This window comes from Pongo pygmaeus, chromosome 12 (genome assembly GCF_028885625.2).
Source record: "Pongo pygmaeus isolate AG05252 chromosome 12, NHGRI_mPonPyg2-v2.0_pri, whole genome shotgun sequence".
Taxonomy (NCBI): domain Eukaryota; kingdom Metazoa; phylum Chordata; class Mammalia; order Primates; family Hominidae; genus Pongo; species Pongo pygmaeus.
In genome coordinates this window covers 113287624-113303160 of record NC_072385.2, presented here as the reverse complement: position 1 = coordinate 113303160, position 15537 = coordinate 113287624, and the positions used below count along the sequence as shown (strand labels likewise).

At 55.3% G+C, this 15537-nt stretch overlaps 1 protein-coding gene across 1 annotated transcript in view; it reads right to left on the bottom strand.

Annotated features, from left to right (window-relative positions):
• The window catches only part of HS1BP3 (HCLS1 binding protein 3), a 33375-nt gene extending 20096 nt beyond the window's left edge, over positions 1-13279 (bottom strand). Inside the window, exons 1-4 of the mRNA XM_054475594.1 lie at positions 13163-13279; positions 7491-7656; positions 3151-3358; positions 606-822 (exon numbers count right to left, since the gene is read on the bottom strand). Coding sequence (XP_054331569.1) covers positions 606-822; positions 3151-3358; positions 7491-7656; positions 13163-13194 — 623 coding nt within the window. The 5' untranslated portion in view covers positions 13195-13279. The remainder of the gene's footprint in view (positions 1-605; positions 823-3150; positions 3359-7490; positions 7657-13162) is intronic.
• Positions 13280-15537: the final 2258 nt, after the last annotated feature.

The window sequence follows — 15537 nt, the reverse complement described above, 5'->3', positions numbered from 1 at the left end:
TCCATTGAAAGATGGGGCCATGAGGATAGCTGATTGCTAAATTTACATAACTCAGTTCATCTTCACAGGAGCCCTAAGAGGTTGGTACGACCATGAGTCCATCTTCACTGAGGAAAACCGAAGAAAAGAGATCATAAATGGCCAGAGATGTATGGCTGGTGAACGGCCCTGTGTGGAGGCAGGGCCAAGGTGAATGCTCCTGCTATGCAGATGATGCAGCCCAGAGAGCCACAGCCACCTCTGCGAGTCCCATAGTTGGAAGGAGCACTCAGTCCTCCCACACTAGCCAGACGGGTCCGCAGCCTGCACTACTGAGCTGTCACGGGGGCCTCTACCAAGCCTCAGTGCAGAGCCACAAGCGGAGGACATCCTGTGACCCGGGAAGGGAGGCGATACCTAAGCCCAGCCCCAGAGACATGGACACCACCAAGGGCCACGCAGAGAGCTAGCCCCAAGCACGCCAGGCCAAGGCCTCGTGGCCCAGATCCCTGCGAGGGGGTGACCTGGGATGCTCAGGGCTTTTCTCAGATTCCAGGGAAGGGGGACGTCATCTCCAGAAAGCCTGGAATACACCAAAGGGGCCCTCTCAACAATGGGAGACCAACCGCATAATGCCCAGAGGGTCCAGCGCCTCCTCCTCCTCCAAGGATTCCTCAGCATCCTCGCCCTTCAGGCTCTGGATGGGCGGACCCTCTTCTGCCACTTGGTCTTGCTGCTCAAAAAAGTCGAAAGCCTCTTCATCATTCCCCGTCTGACTGTCTGTGCCATCCAGGACAGAGGAATCTCTGCTGGTGAGCCCTGCAGCCCCTGGGGATCTGGTACCTGTGGAGGAAGACAGAAAAGAAGGGACTTGGGAACCACGCCAGAGCCAGGGCAGGCATCTTGCCACACTGCACCCTCCCATGCCAGGATCGGAGGCCGAGGGCTTCCTGCAGCCTCCTGGGACCAAACTCATCCCTCCTGGGACCCGAGCAGGATGGCGAGTCTGGGTGGATGGACGGTGACCTCTGTTTTGGGAGCAGCCAAGTGCCTGCTGCAGCCCCCCAAGGGCTGACGGGCACCAAGGAAGCCTGGAGTGGAGTGGTCACAAGTGGGAGCTTCAGAGCAAGACAGGAGCAGCGGTTCCTGAACCCAAGGCCCAGAGCCTGTGTGCGCCACAAGGATGGCCACGCCCTCCTCCCGGGTGAGCAGTGGGATACACCAGCCAGGGCACAGGGTGATTCAAAAAGAACCAGAGCAGCCAGAACCGTTTACAGTCGGAGGCACGGCAAGGAGCTCTGCAGACGGAGACCTGCCCCGAGAGTCTGGGCACCTGGACTGTGGACTGGATGGGTGCCCAGGGTAAGCATGTGGAAGATTCCAGAACAAACGGTGATCACTCCATTACAAACTGGCTTAGATGAGCGCTTCTCAAAGTGTGGTCTTCAGACAGAGAATGCCCCCTGTGTGACCACAATGAGGTAAGTAGAGAAAGGGAGAGCAAGCATCCAGAAACATCCATAGCATCCTGCCATCATCACAATACCCGAGTGTGCTTTTGTATTTGTGAAAGTATCCATCTGTGACAGGATGGGAATAAAAGAGCTAGCCCTTGCCACAGATAGTTTGAGAAGCGTGGGCTCAGCTATTTGTTCATCTCTATCCAAGTGCTTACTGGGTAGTTTAAAACAACTGACTTTTAATAAAATCACCTTGTAGGTAAAGAACTTAGACAGTGTCTGGCATACAGGACGCACTGAGTGATAATGACGATATTATATTATGTGATGCTCTGTTATTTTACTTGGACAAATGTGAAAAGGCCATTCAAAATCTCCCAAACCTTCAATTTCATGTCATAAGCATCTTACATTTAAACATCACAAAAGCCCTATGAGAGAGATCCCTACTGTACGTCCATCTTGCAGATGAGCAAAGTGAGGCATAGAGCAGCTTGTGTTTCTATCCTGCCTCTCCACCAGAGAGGGGCTGGGACATCCTGAGCACCTCTTCCAGCGATGGCTGAGCTGGAACCTCTTGGCACAGTCTACCCAGCCCCAGAGACAGGCAAGGAAGGAAGGGTTGTGACCTTGGACCAAACAAGGGCAGAAGAGAACCCAGACCCATGTGAGGGGCCCAACATGGCCACAGGACACCTGGGCTGTGCAGCTTGTCCAGTTCTAGGCCTGCGCATTCACCAGTTTTGCTTCTCTTCTCCACCTTTCACTTTAAATAATTTGTTTTATTTACGGTCAACTTTCTTTTGAAAACTTCCCTTCTGTCTTGTGGAACTAGGAGATCCACAGTAGCTGGGAAAGAGTTAAGCAGACGGATGTAAAGAGGGGAGAAGTCAAGGGGTGGGAGTCCGGCACCAGCAGTGGTGAGAACCTGCCCTGCCCTGGGGGCATCTGTGAGATCAGGGCTTGCCCCATAGGGGTTCTGGGTTGACAGGACTAACCGAGGAGTGGGGTAAAATTGTAGCCACTATTTACTGTGTTGTTGTCTCTGTTCTAAGCACTTTGCATGTGTTAGCTCTGTAAATTCTCATAACAGCCTATCAGCCAGGCTATCCCACCTTACAGATGAGAAAACTGAGGAGAAAAGAGAGGGCCGGGACACCCATGGGAAGGGCTTGACGTCTCCACCACTGGGGGCAGGGGTGCTGGATCAATTCCTCAGGCCGGAGCTGTCCCCACGACCCTCTCTGTGGGGGCACAGGTGAGAGGCACATGTCCCCAGGGGCAGGTCACCAGCCAGGCTGTGAGAACACAGCTTTCCCGGGATACTGCAGGTCCCTAGGGCTGGTTGAAGGAGGCAGAGGGGAGTGTGGGGTGTGTGTCAGGGGGTTGTATGTGGTGCATGGTCAGTCGGGGGGCATCCGGCAAGCTCTAGGAATGGCGCTGGCCAGGAAGGCCATGGATGGGGTCACACTATGGAGAATGCCTGCTGTGTGAGCCCCCACCTGACACCCAGACGTTCAGTTCCTCAAGGGTAGGCCTCCTTCTGCCCACCATCCAGCCAAGGATGTCAGTGAGGCCACCTGCCTCACCAGCCTGGCTGAAGCCTCCAGGCTGCTGAGGCAGCTGTGGACGTGCTCCCACTGGGGCAGGGCAGCAGGGCCTAGTTCTGGGCCAGGGAGACCTGAGGGACATGGGGCAGAGCCTCGGGTACCTAAGAACTCTAGCAGCTCTGGGCTGCCTGCCAACTCAGCATCCTTGGAGACACAGCGCAGGATCTCATTGAACACGGCTCTCCTCTCCCGGATGTCAGACTCCCCAACAAACAGGACCTTCCTGGGGAGTGGGGGGAGGCTGGCTGCTGCATAACGACTGCTCAGTTTCTGGTAAAACTCCTCAATCTCGCTGTACTTTTTGGAGACCTGGAATGAGAGGAGCATGTGGTTTCCTGAGTGAAGAGTGGCAGGCAGTGCTCCTTTCTCACCCCGACCAGGGGTTCCCGAGGCCCAGCAGCCAAAGGAAGTGTGCCAGGTACGCCCGTCTGCTGCCCCTCCGCCTGTCTCCCAGCCTCAGGCTCCAGTCCTTAACACGCCTGGCCGATAGCAGATTCAATAAAAACATCGTAGTGGCCCAGAGGAAAGATGCAATAACGGTGCCATTCTGGGCGCTGTCACAGGTCCAGGTAAAAAGATTTGATACAGGGACCCCTGCCCAGCCTGCAGGTGATCAGGGTCACTGCGTTCATTCCCAGCTTTCTGCATATCAGGAGGGTGATCTCACCAGCTGGCAGGTCATCTTCCTGCAACACCGTGAATCACCTGTTCTCAGCACCAACCTCATTCTCCCGTGAACCAGTGTGGCCTTCGGCGGGCCAGCCCATGCAAGCAGTGGAGACAGATATTTCCAAGGCTGGTTCTCTGCCCTAAGTCAGGCAGGACCTCTCTGCATGCAGGCACCCGAGTGAAGCAGGCCAGGACTCTTCTGTCATCAGAAGGTGGCCTTGAGCACCATCTGACTCAGAGAGGGCAGCACTCAGCTTCCCTTGGGGCCAGCGGCTGACTCCTGCTGCCTCCTTGGCCTCTCCCCACAGCTCCTGGGCGGCTAAGGCGTCACCCCTTCACTCACAGAGCTCTTGCTGCATGTTTACTCTGTACAGAGACACCCCAGCAGGCTCTCTGTCTCACAGTGGTTTCAGTGCCATCACCGTGTCTGTAGCCACGTGGGTGCTCAGTGAAGTCACCTGCTGTATACACACACCATTGTCCTGGCACCTACCCTCACTCCTCGCTCCTCTGTGCTTTCCCCATAGACTGGGCCTGTCTCCCCCGACTGAAGTGTGGGCCACTCACTCTTATACTCCCAGGCCCGGTCTGTACCCACGGTGTGCCACTGGAGTGCTGGCGTGCAGGGGCTGCGGGCATCTGACGCCCTCTGGCTCGGGGGGATCCCTTGGTGCAGGGTGTGTCTGGAGCACACATCCTTGGCTCCACAACACCACCCAGAATGCCCAGCCTGCGAAGGGTCAAGATACCAGGAGGCACTGGGGGGGCCTTCAGAACCTCCAGTGGGGAGTCACCTGGGACAGGTGCTGCTTGCAGTTGTCAGCACAAGAGCCTGGCTCCAGCCTTTCCTGAAAACAGCCCTCAGGGAAAGGCACACGGACCCCTTCGCAGAGCGATCGCTAACACAGGCTCCGACAGCAGCTGTGACTCCAGCCCGGCCCGCAGAGCAGGCCACGGTGGTGGCCGGGCGCCCCCTGCTGGCCCGACTGCTCCACTCAGGCTCAGACCACAGACCCAGCAAATCCAGGCTCCGGGAAACCTCCCATCTCCAGGGCACTGGCAACGTGAGTACCTGGGAGCAACAGGCCTGGGCTCCCACCCCACCCAGGGCCCATGTCCATCAGGGGTTCAGGCAGGGCTTCTCGGGTGGGCACCTGCTCCAGCAACAAGAGGAGGCCAAGTAAGAGACCCTGAGCAGAGGAAGCTCAAGGTTGAGAACTCACATTTATCTGGTGCTCCCGTGTGCCGGGCACTGCTGAGCACAGGGCAGACAGCCCTGTAACATTAGTAAGCTTGTGGGTGTCTGCACTACTAGCACATCCAAGAGCCTGCACAACCTCCACTGCGGTGCCCCCTCCTGGGGCTGTTTTACTCCATGGTCAGCAAATCAGTACACGTTTATATTAAAACACATATGCCCTTTTAAGTAGATACAAAATGCTTATTAATTCTTTGAGTTAAATCATGAAACATCAAAGAGACTTCAGGCTTGGGGGTATGTAACTTTAGGCTCCATCCTGAGATCCCATGGGGAGTAAAGGAGTTCTATGCCCTCGCAAGTACTTTCAAATGTCTGACAAGCCCCTGCACGCACACACTCCACAGGGAGTGGGCGTCACTGACTAGGAAAAAGTGGCACTAGTGTGATTCATGGAGGTATTAAAACATCCTCATGTACACCTCGCATGTAAGGCCGGCCCTCTGCACAGAACCAAGTGGGCTGGGCTGAAGCCCAAGCTTCCCAGAATGCTCCCTGCTTCACGCCCAGCAACATCAAAGTCAAATATTCTCCTCTTCTGCTCCTGTCTCTGAAAATGTAGGTGCATTGAGCTCCATCCTGGATCAAGTCAGATTACCAGGAGCTGCAAAGTGCCCTGTGAAGCAGATTCACTCTCAAAGCAATGCAGGCCCAGAATCACCCCTGACATCACACGTTGCTTCTCACCAAGAGTCGGCCACAGGAGCAATCAAATGAAAAACAGCATTGCTATTCTAGACTCTTCTCATGACGCTGTTGAATGTCCCTTAAAATTGTGTGGCTGGGCGTGGGGGTTCATGCCTGTAATCCCAGCACTTTGGGAGGCTGAGGCAGGAGGATTGCTTGAGCACAGTTTGAGGAGTTTGAGACCAGCCTGGACAACATAACAAGACACTATGTCTACCAAAAAAAATTAAAAAAACAAAAAGCTGGGCATGGTGGTGTCTGCCTGTCATCCTAGATACTGAGGAGGCTGAGGCAGGAGGATTGCTTGAGCTCAGGAGTTCCAGGCTGCAGTGAGCTATGATCACACACACTGCACTCCAGTCTGGGGAACAGAGTGAGATCCTATCTCTTAAAAAAAAGAAACATTTGTGCCGTAAATTTCTCTTAAAATTTAGTGTCTCTTTCAACAGGTCACCAGAAAGATGCAACTCATCGTTTCCCTTTTTATCTTGGCTACCAGGAGACTCCAAGCTAGCCCCATGTCACTCCCTGCTGCACTGCTGGGTCTAGTTCATTTCACCTTTGTCCTAATAATCCTGTACCTGTGTCTCTTGGTCTCCAGCTGCAGGTCCTTTTCACAAGAGGCCAAATGGTAAATAATAAGCCAATGAGTGTGTGATCTCAACCCTCTTGAAATTCTCTCCTCCCTTAGCTCCTGTGACTCCGTAGATACCCAATTCTCTCCTCTCTGCCTCAACTGCAGACTCCTCCTTCTCCCCAAGAGTCCCTGAACCCCTGGCGTCCTCAGGATTTCCTCCTCAGCCCTTCTCTCTGCCTTCCACATCTGTTCTCTGGGCAACTTGATCCACTCCCAGATTTTTAATATCACCTCCAAGTTGATGACACCCAAACCTGTATCTCTCCAAGTTGATGACACCCAAACCTGTATCTCAGGCTTGAGCCCAGCCCGAGCTCCAGCCTCATGTATCCATCCACAGGGCGGACACTTCACACTTCACACTCCACATGCCCCCTAGATCTGCTCCTCCATCATATTCTTTATTTCAGTTGGTGGAAACAGTCAGCAAATGCGGTGCATGTTACCCCGTAAACATTTTCAACTCTCCCTTTCCCTTCCATACCAAGTGCAACTGGCCTGCTCCAAGCCCTTGCTTTGGGAATGACCATATTGGCCATGTATCTGGGCTCCCTGACGCTTGTTTTGTTCCTTCCAATCCAACTCCATGCTCTCAGCAGATTGGCTGGTTAAAGGCAAAAGGGCCCACGTCACTCCCCTGCTTAAAACTCTCCTTGGCTGCAGGCTAAGTCCAGGCTCCCACAGAGTCTCCACAATCTGGATCCTGCCTGTCACTCACCTTCATCTTCCCTACTTCCTCCCAGGACCACACTCAACTGTGCAGAGTTCCCACTCAACGTCCTGTTTCCAGCCTCCGTGCGTTTGCTCAGGATGTGTTGTCCGCCTGGGACACCCTTCTCGCCTCTCCTGCTGAGCCCCATCTATTCCTCAAAACACAGCTTAGCCACTGCCTCTTCCAAGAAGTTTCCCCAGGGTGAGTTAGGCGCCCCTTCTCTATACCCCCAGAGCCCCCCAGGTGCTCCTGTCCCCATCTGTATCTGTCTCTTTAGAGGTCTGCCTCTCCACGGACTGAAAGCGTCTGATTCACTGTGTCCCTTCTGTCTAGCATGGTCTGGTACTCCAGGCCCTGAGCAAACAACAGATAGAGAAGCACCTGCTCCAGATGCTACTTGAACCCTGGTGGGCAGGTGTGTCTGCCCGCCCAGACCCCGGGCACCCTCGAAACATCCTGGCTAGAGCCTCTGGCTCACCAAGAACTGGACGACATCCTCGGGCCTGTGCTTGGCCGACTTGAACGCAGCCAGGCGGGTCACCACCAAGATCTGGTACTCCACGTGTCCAGACATCATCTTGCCCCGTACCTCCTGGTGCTGGGGCACAGTCAGGTCGAGGCCAGTGTGGGCATTCTGAAGTCGCCTGCCAGAGGAAAAGAAGGCAGGTGGGGTTCAGGGTCAAGGCAGTAGGCTTCCCGAGCAAAGTGTGGGCAGGACCTCCGGGGGCCTGGCAGGCCTGGGTGCCAGGTGACTCTGCTGGCTGTCCTCAGTCGTCACTGCTCCAGGCCACCCATCCCGCCACACCAGCCCTCATAAGCCTGGCTTCCCAGGCCTCGAGGCCTCGGGCCTGGTCCTGCCTTGGGGTTGCTCAGGACAAAGGTCTGCTCTCTGCAGGAAAACAGGGAAGGATGGGGCTTGTTGAAAGGGATCGACACAAACTCTGCAGAGTGGGTGGGAGCAGCATCCCAGGGCCTCTACTCAGACCAAGGAACATGCCTGGGGCTGCAGGGACAACATGGGATTGAAATCCCAGCTGCAGACAGGTACCTCTCTTTGGCTAATGGGCAGGAGGGCTGCTACAGGCCCCCTGGGGGGGGACACGGGATGAGCACTGGAGGCAGAACCCTTGTGACCCCCCCATGGCCCAGAGAGGCACTGATAGGCCCGTCCCTCATCTGGGCAGTCGATGCTGCCCCTCGAGGTGTAGAGAGGGTGCATCGGCAAAACATCACCGCTCTTGGAGACTTGTAAAATGCAATTCTAATATAATGAATTGTATGACGAGCAAAGAAGTGGTGAGATGTTTTCCTTGAAGTGGAAAAAGTTATTAAATACATCCCTCATCCTACGTAGGTGAGACACAGACCTGTGCAGACTAACATCCCTCACACAAACGCCTCTGGCAGGACATGTGGGGCACCCTCTGAGCAGCTCTAACCATTGAGGTGAGACCTCCTGTGTGCCAGGCAGGACCCTGAAAACATGGGAGGAGCTTCTGGAGCTTAACCTGTGTCTGGGGCAAGGCCCTTCCCTCTCTGGAATTATACCCCAATCCATCAAATCCCTCTGCCCCAGCACTCCTCCCACACGGACCCCTCACGTCCCACGCTAGGCCACGCTGTCACCAGCACGATGCTGCTGTCACCAACTGGTGAGGCCTACAGTGATGCGCCTCCTATGCCATGTGTGACACCCAATGACTGCGTGCTGTAGACACAAGGAATATCCTCCCGCAGTGTAGGGCACCCCAGGCAACCTGCCTTCAGGTGGTGAAAAGTGCAGCGAGGGCCGAATGGGCACTGGGAGGTGCACATGCACAGCCAGCCCTCTGCCAACAGCACTGAGTTCACGCGGTGTGCACTCCGCGGCCTGGTGTCGCCCACGGTGTCACTGTCACCAGTGTGGAGGAGAAAGGTGAGGCTGGATGCTGAGGGGAGACGCGCTGGGCTCTAGGGATGCACCTGTGTGAAGTCACTTCTGCCTCCTGCAGCCCTGCGAAGGAGCTCTGCTACCCAGACCCACTTAAGACAGGGAAACGGACCCCTAAAGGGAAATTGCCTGCCCAGGTCTCACCCGGCATGAGGTGGAGCTGCGTTCAATCCCAGGCAGCTGCTCCAGAGCCCAGGTGGCCTCTTATGGGGCAGGCATGAGAAAGAAGCCAGGCATCATTTCTTTAGGATCATGATGAAAACGAGGCACGGGGGGTGAAAGTGACAAGAAGGGCGGTGCCTGAGCTGGGGGGAGGTCCTCTCAGGGGTATGAAAGGGATGGAGCAGACCCAAATGGGCACCTCCCACAATCCAGCTCCCTCACAGAACGCCACATCCAATGGTTCTCTGACCACGCCAGAACCCACAATCCATAACCCCACCCCTTTTCCAGGGTCCCATTCCATTGCTGGAATCCCTCTGCCTTAGGCCCAGCTCCCCTGACTTCCTACCCAGAGCTGAGCTAGCCTGGTCAAAGCCCACTTCTCCAGTTCTCTGCTTCCTTCACCCTGTGCCCAAGTGGCTCAACGTGACTGGGGACAGACACGGTGTCAACATGCAGCCTGGTCCCATTGAAATTCACAGCTGCAGACTTGAAGGCACAGCGCCGCACCAGGCTTGGCAACCCTACCTTGCCCTAGATGTGGGGTTCTCAAAGTGTGGTCCCTGGATCAGGATCAGCATCACCTGGGAACTTGTAAGAAAGACATGTTCGGGCCTAGTGTGTCCAGCAATCTTGTTTTCTTAGTAAGCCCTCCAGCGAGTCTGATGCACCTGGGCCTACTCCATCACCCTCCCACTTCCCTGAACCCATAGGAAAACTCTTTCTCTACAGGGCCAGATAGTAAATATTTCAGGCTGTGCAGGGTATCTGGTCTCTGCTGCAGCTGCTACGGAGAGTACAAGAACAAATGGGGGTGTGGTGGGCAGGATGTGCCCTAGACCAAGCTTCTCCAACTGTAATGTGCATGCAACCCCCTGGGGATCCTGTTAATACGCAGATTCTGGTTCTGCAGGCCCGGGGTGGGCCCTCACCATCTCTAGTAAATTCCCAAGTGATGTGGACACTGTTGTGTGCTGCTCCAGAGACCATCGGAGAACATCCTAGGCTTCGCTGTCACATCTGCCCATCAGCCTGCAGCTGCTCCCTGATAGCTGCCCTCTCCTGGGACTGTAGACAAACTGGCTGGCTGCTCCTAAGGCCAACCTTCTACCAGGGCAGCGGCTCCGAGGCCCTCCCACCTACTCAAGGACATGGCTGCTGCAGTTCACCCCTCTTTTCCGCACCATCGATTTTCCTTCGTTACTGGCCCATGCTTATTAGCATGCAACCATGCTCTGACCACTCCTGTAACAAAAGCTGTGCTTTCACCCGACATTCCCCTTGCTCTGTTTCCCTCCTGCCCTTTCCAGCAGAACTCCTCAACAGAGGGCCCCATATTCATGGGTTCCTCTCCTCCTGTTTGATCTTGAACCCGTTCCAGCCAGACTTTGGTCCTTATCATGCAACAAACTGCCCACGCCCAGGTCACCTGCGACCTCCATGTTGTTAAATCCAAAGGTGAATCCTCATTTCTCCTCTGGTCTGACTTGTCAGCAGCAGTGAGCACAGTCAGCCACTCCCCTCCTTCAAGCTCTGCCTTCACTGGTGGCTGGAGCACACCCTCCCTCTTGGTTCTTCTCTGCCAACCCTGGCCACTCTTGCTCAAACAGGAGGAGAGGAACTGCTTTGGATGGTTCCCCTTGATAGCATCCAGAGCACCCTCCTTAGACCTTCTTCCTCTCACTGTACCCCTCCCCAGGTGATCTCATCCAGGCTCCAGGCTTTAAATACCATTTCCGAGCCAATGGCTCCCCAACTCCCATCTTTAGCCCACTCTCCCCTCACAGCCAGCCTGCTTCCAGCTGCCTGACATCCCCACTGGGCTGTCAACGAGCTTCTCAAAACTCACCTGTCTACACAAATGCTGCTCCTACCTCTCCTGAAGCCTGCTAAAGGGCAGCCTCATTCTTCCAGCATCTTAGGCTGAGAGACTTGCCGTTAGTCTTGACTTCTCTTCTTGTTCTCACACCCCATATCCAAGCATCAGCAAACCTGAAAGCTCAGTCTTCAAAATATATCCAGAACCCAAACATTTCTCACCCTCACGGCCGCCATCACCCCGGGCCAAGCCACCACCGGCTCTACATGGAATCCTACAAGCCCCGTCCTGAATGCTCAGCTGGGCCACTGCCCATGCTCAGCATAGCAGCCAAAGGATCTCTATAAACCAGAAGTTGGGTCCTATTGCACTTGAAATTAAATCCGATGGCTCCTCCACAGCCTTCGCGGCCTTTCCTGATCATCCCTCACTCCCAAGCTTGCCTCTTCACCGCATCACCTAACACTCTCCCCGGGCTCACTCCACTCCAGCCATACCAGCCTTGGAACCCTGGCTCCTGCTGTCCTGTCCTCCCAGTACACACTTTTCCAAGATTTCTTTTTCATGGCTCTCTCTGTCATGGAGCTTGTCAGGGATCTGCCCAGGGGCCACTCCATCAGAAAGACACCCCTTGACCGCACCATAGAAAATAGCATGCGTGCCTCCTACCACTCTATTGCCCCCAATGTTTTGTTTTCCTTCATAGCATGTAACATCCCTGACATGTAGTAGATTTGCCCACTGTGCCTGTGCGCCCATTAAAGCTCTACAAGAGGGACTTGTTTGTCTCCTAGAACTAGGGCCAGTACTCGGTACAGAGAAGGCTCTCGATAAACACCTTCTGGCTGAATTCAAGCTTGAGTGCATGTGGCAATGACATGAGGGAGGAGATCAGGCTGGAAAGGGGAGCTGGGGTGCGACTGGGAAGGGCTGGCCTTGCTGCTGGGGTAAGGCATTTGGACTCACCCTGCAGGCAAGATCCTTGGGTGTGCTGGTGCCCTCAGCAAGAAATGAGCACAACTCATGTGGCCTTACCACCGCCAGCGCCCCCACGTCTGTTAACAAGTCCAGGCTGTACAGTGCGGCAGGGAGGGAAGCCACCCACCCCTTCCCAAGCACCCAGCACCTAAGTCACACCCCATCGATCTGCACGTGGCTGAGGGGCATATACTACTGACGTTGCTCATGCCTGCCAACCTCAAACCTCCAATTCACAGAAAAGGAAACCGAGGCTTGGTGAGAGGAGGTAACGTAAGTGGCAGTAGGGAAACCTCTTCTGCCCATGAAGATACAACTGTAACCACACTTGATCATGCAAGACCAAGCAGGCTCCGACATCAGGGTTTACAAAAGGAATCATACCTTTCTAGACCTGAAGTCACGGGGAATTCCTGATTACAACTGGAAGATCAACAGTTGGCTGGGTAACACGTTTATTTATGTCATAAATTGGCATCTTAGCCTAAGACTTTGTGTAGGGAGAGCAAGGGTGAAGTGTATGAAAATATTTGAAGTAAGTCACTTTACAACGTTTTAAAGGGGGAAAGAAGTAAAAGCACGTGCCTCCCAGCCTTGTCAGGGGTCCTCCAGGCCTCGATCAGGGCCGACCCACTCTGCATCTTCCGCCTGGACCCCTCCAAGGCCTTTGCTGTAACTTGCGCTCTCCTGAGCTGCCTCGCAAGCAGCGACCACCTCTCCCTGGTCTTTCATCAAACTCATTCTCCCAGAAACCGGGTTCCTGCCTTGTACTGTGTTCCCATGGCAACCTGAGCTTACTACCTGCTGCTGGCATCACCCCCTCTCCACCGCAGCCCCCTACAGGGCGAGCCTGTTTGATTCGCCCCGGTCCCCAGTGCCCAGCACCGGGCCTGGGACGCAGGGAGCGCTGAAAGGATGGGGAACTAGATTTTCGGGCTCAAAAGAGAAGAACCCAAGGCGATAGGAAAGGAGAGCTGAGTCCCCACTGCGCCCGCCTGCACTGAACCAGTCAGTCCCAGGGCTCCCGCTGTCCTTGGCTAGTTCTCTACCCTCTAGAGGGCCTCGGTTTCCTCATCTGTAAATCGGAAGCGCCACCTCTCCTGCAGGGCGGTGCAGGGGCCCAGCCCGGATAAGCCACGGAGGGCGCTTGGGAGACCTGCACCAGGTCCCTGGCCTAGGAGGCGGCCGCCTCCCCTGGCCTCTCCGCCCGGGCGCCCCGGACTGCGAGCTGCGCGATGTGGGGCGCGGGGGTCTGGCTCACCTGGAGGTGACGAGCACCGCCGGGGATTGCATGACGGCGGCGGCGGCTCCGGGCGGGGCGCGCAGTCACGGGACCCGGCAGTGCCCGCGTCACCGCGTCTGCGCCCCGCCTCCCGCCGCCCTGGCCTGCCCCCTGGTGGCAGAGGCCGCGCAGTTCGCGCTTGTGGCCAGAGGCGGGGCGGGAGCGCTGCTGGGCGGGTAGCGCACGGTCGCCGTCGGCGTGCGCTGCTCGGAGCTCCCGGAGTACCCAGGCTGAGCCGCGCCCGCCGTAACCACCTAGAAGAAGCCCAGCCTGGCCCTGGCACGCGGTGAACCTTAATCGGTGTGTCCGTTTTGCGCTAAAGTTTAGCCGTTAGAGAGACGGGACTCTGCTGTTTCCGCCGCCAGTCCGCATTACAAAACCACTCCCCCTCTGCCCCAAGACCATTTCATTCAACCGATCGGTCAACAAATATTTAACAAGCTGGGGCTCTGTCCAGGCTTCGTGGGGTCTTCTTCAAGCTGCACAGTGAACGCCACTCAGCAGCCCAGTCCCCCTTGAGCTTGCTGCCTCCAGCTAGCTCGCCTATCTCGTTCCTACTGCCTGCCCGCTCCATAACTGGCGGGCACTCTCCCGACAGAGGGTCTTCAGAGAGCCACCCCCTGCTGCTTGGCAGAGCCCTGGTGGAGGCCTCCCGGGTCCGGGCCTGCCTGGGATGGCTGCACTTGGGTCCCCAGCTGGAGCAGGGCAACGGGGTCCAGGAGCCAGTTCCCCTCAGAAGGGGAACATACAGACATGCAGACCCTAACAGACCCTCTTATTTTAGATTCACCTCTCCATGGGGTGAGAAACAGAGAGATCGTATCACCTGCCAACGTAGCCCAGGGAAAGAAAAGCTGAGTCTGCAAACAGGGCCAGCAGAAGGTGCAAACTGCTGCCCCTATTCTGTTACTCTCTCCACCCAGAGCCCCAGTGACAAAAAGCAACAGAAGCTGGGCTTAACTATACCAGAATTCACAGCAGGGCGATGTCGGCCATGTTTCCTGAGCCTATTAACCACTGCCACCAGCATCACCACCAATATCTACCTGTATTTACAGATTTTAGTGAAGAAATCCTACAGTAAAAGATTTTGAAAAATGACTTTCCCTAATGTATCTCTTGAATAAATACGGACATTCATATGCCTTATTATTTGTCTCAGATTTGTTTATAGGCAAGATGAGCAATCATGAATGAAGTATGACAATGAATGAAAGTTCTGAGGGAGACCCTTGAAGTCTGCAGTGAAGAGCTGGGATGATGGCGGGAACCCCTGTCTGCTCTGCTGCTCATCGGCCTGTCCGTCTGCAGGGCCGTGTTCATGGCTGCAAATGGTCCTCCGTGTTTTGTTTAAATTGGCACGCCCTACTTTAGAGAAAGGGAGTTCAGGGTCTGGACAGAAAGCAGTGTAGGCTTCAGCATTCCAGGAGTCTGAGTGTAGTGCCAGGCAGTCGAGCAGTCACCATTGCACTCACATTTATTCAACAGACAGAAACACAGTGAATAAGACACTTTAGATGCCTTCAATGGACTTCTTTGCCCTCCTACGTGGGGAGTGGGTGCGGGTCTGGAAAGGCTTTCTAAAGGAGCCGAAGTCCAAGGTAAAATCTGAAGAAATATGGATAGAATAGAGTAGAAGGAATGTCACGTGCAAAGCCCTGGAGACAGGATAGGAACACCAGGGAACAGGGGGAAGAGGCCAGCAGGAGCCACGGTGTGGGCAGCCCTAGTGCACCAAGGCCAGGGCTTTGCCTGATCCTGAGGCCCACACAGCACCATCAAAGGGTCAGGGACATAGGAGTGGCCGGGCCAGCTAGGCCGTGGGCAGGGTTTTGGAGCATGTTGAAGTTACGAAGATGAGCTGGACTGCGGAACAATCCAGACAAGAGACAATGGTCCCTTGAACTAGGGTGATGGCTACCCAGGTGGAGAAGAGGGGACGGGTGAGAGGGCCTTAGGAGAAGGAGTTGGTCAAGACTTGGGAATCCAATGGGTATGGGTGGGAAGAGATAAGATGCCACTATGGTTTGGCTCTTGTGAGTGGCTGGACGTTGGTATCATTCTCTGTGGCAGGGCACCTGGAGAAGGAGCATATTTTTGGTGGGATGGTGGGTTCTGTTTCAGACAGGCAGTGTTTGAAGGGCTGGGCCTATTGATGCGATTGGATCTATGGCCCTGGGCCTCACTCAGGAAGCCAGCCTGGGCTGGAGACTGACATAGGAGTCATGGGTAAAAAGGAGACTGTGGAGCCTGAGAGTTGGGGTGAGCCCACCAAGAATGGTCTACAATCCAGAGATATGCAGCGGTGTTGGGGGGCGGCAGAGAAGGGGACTCTCCATCACTGTGGGAGCTGG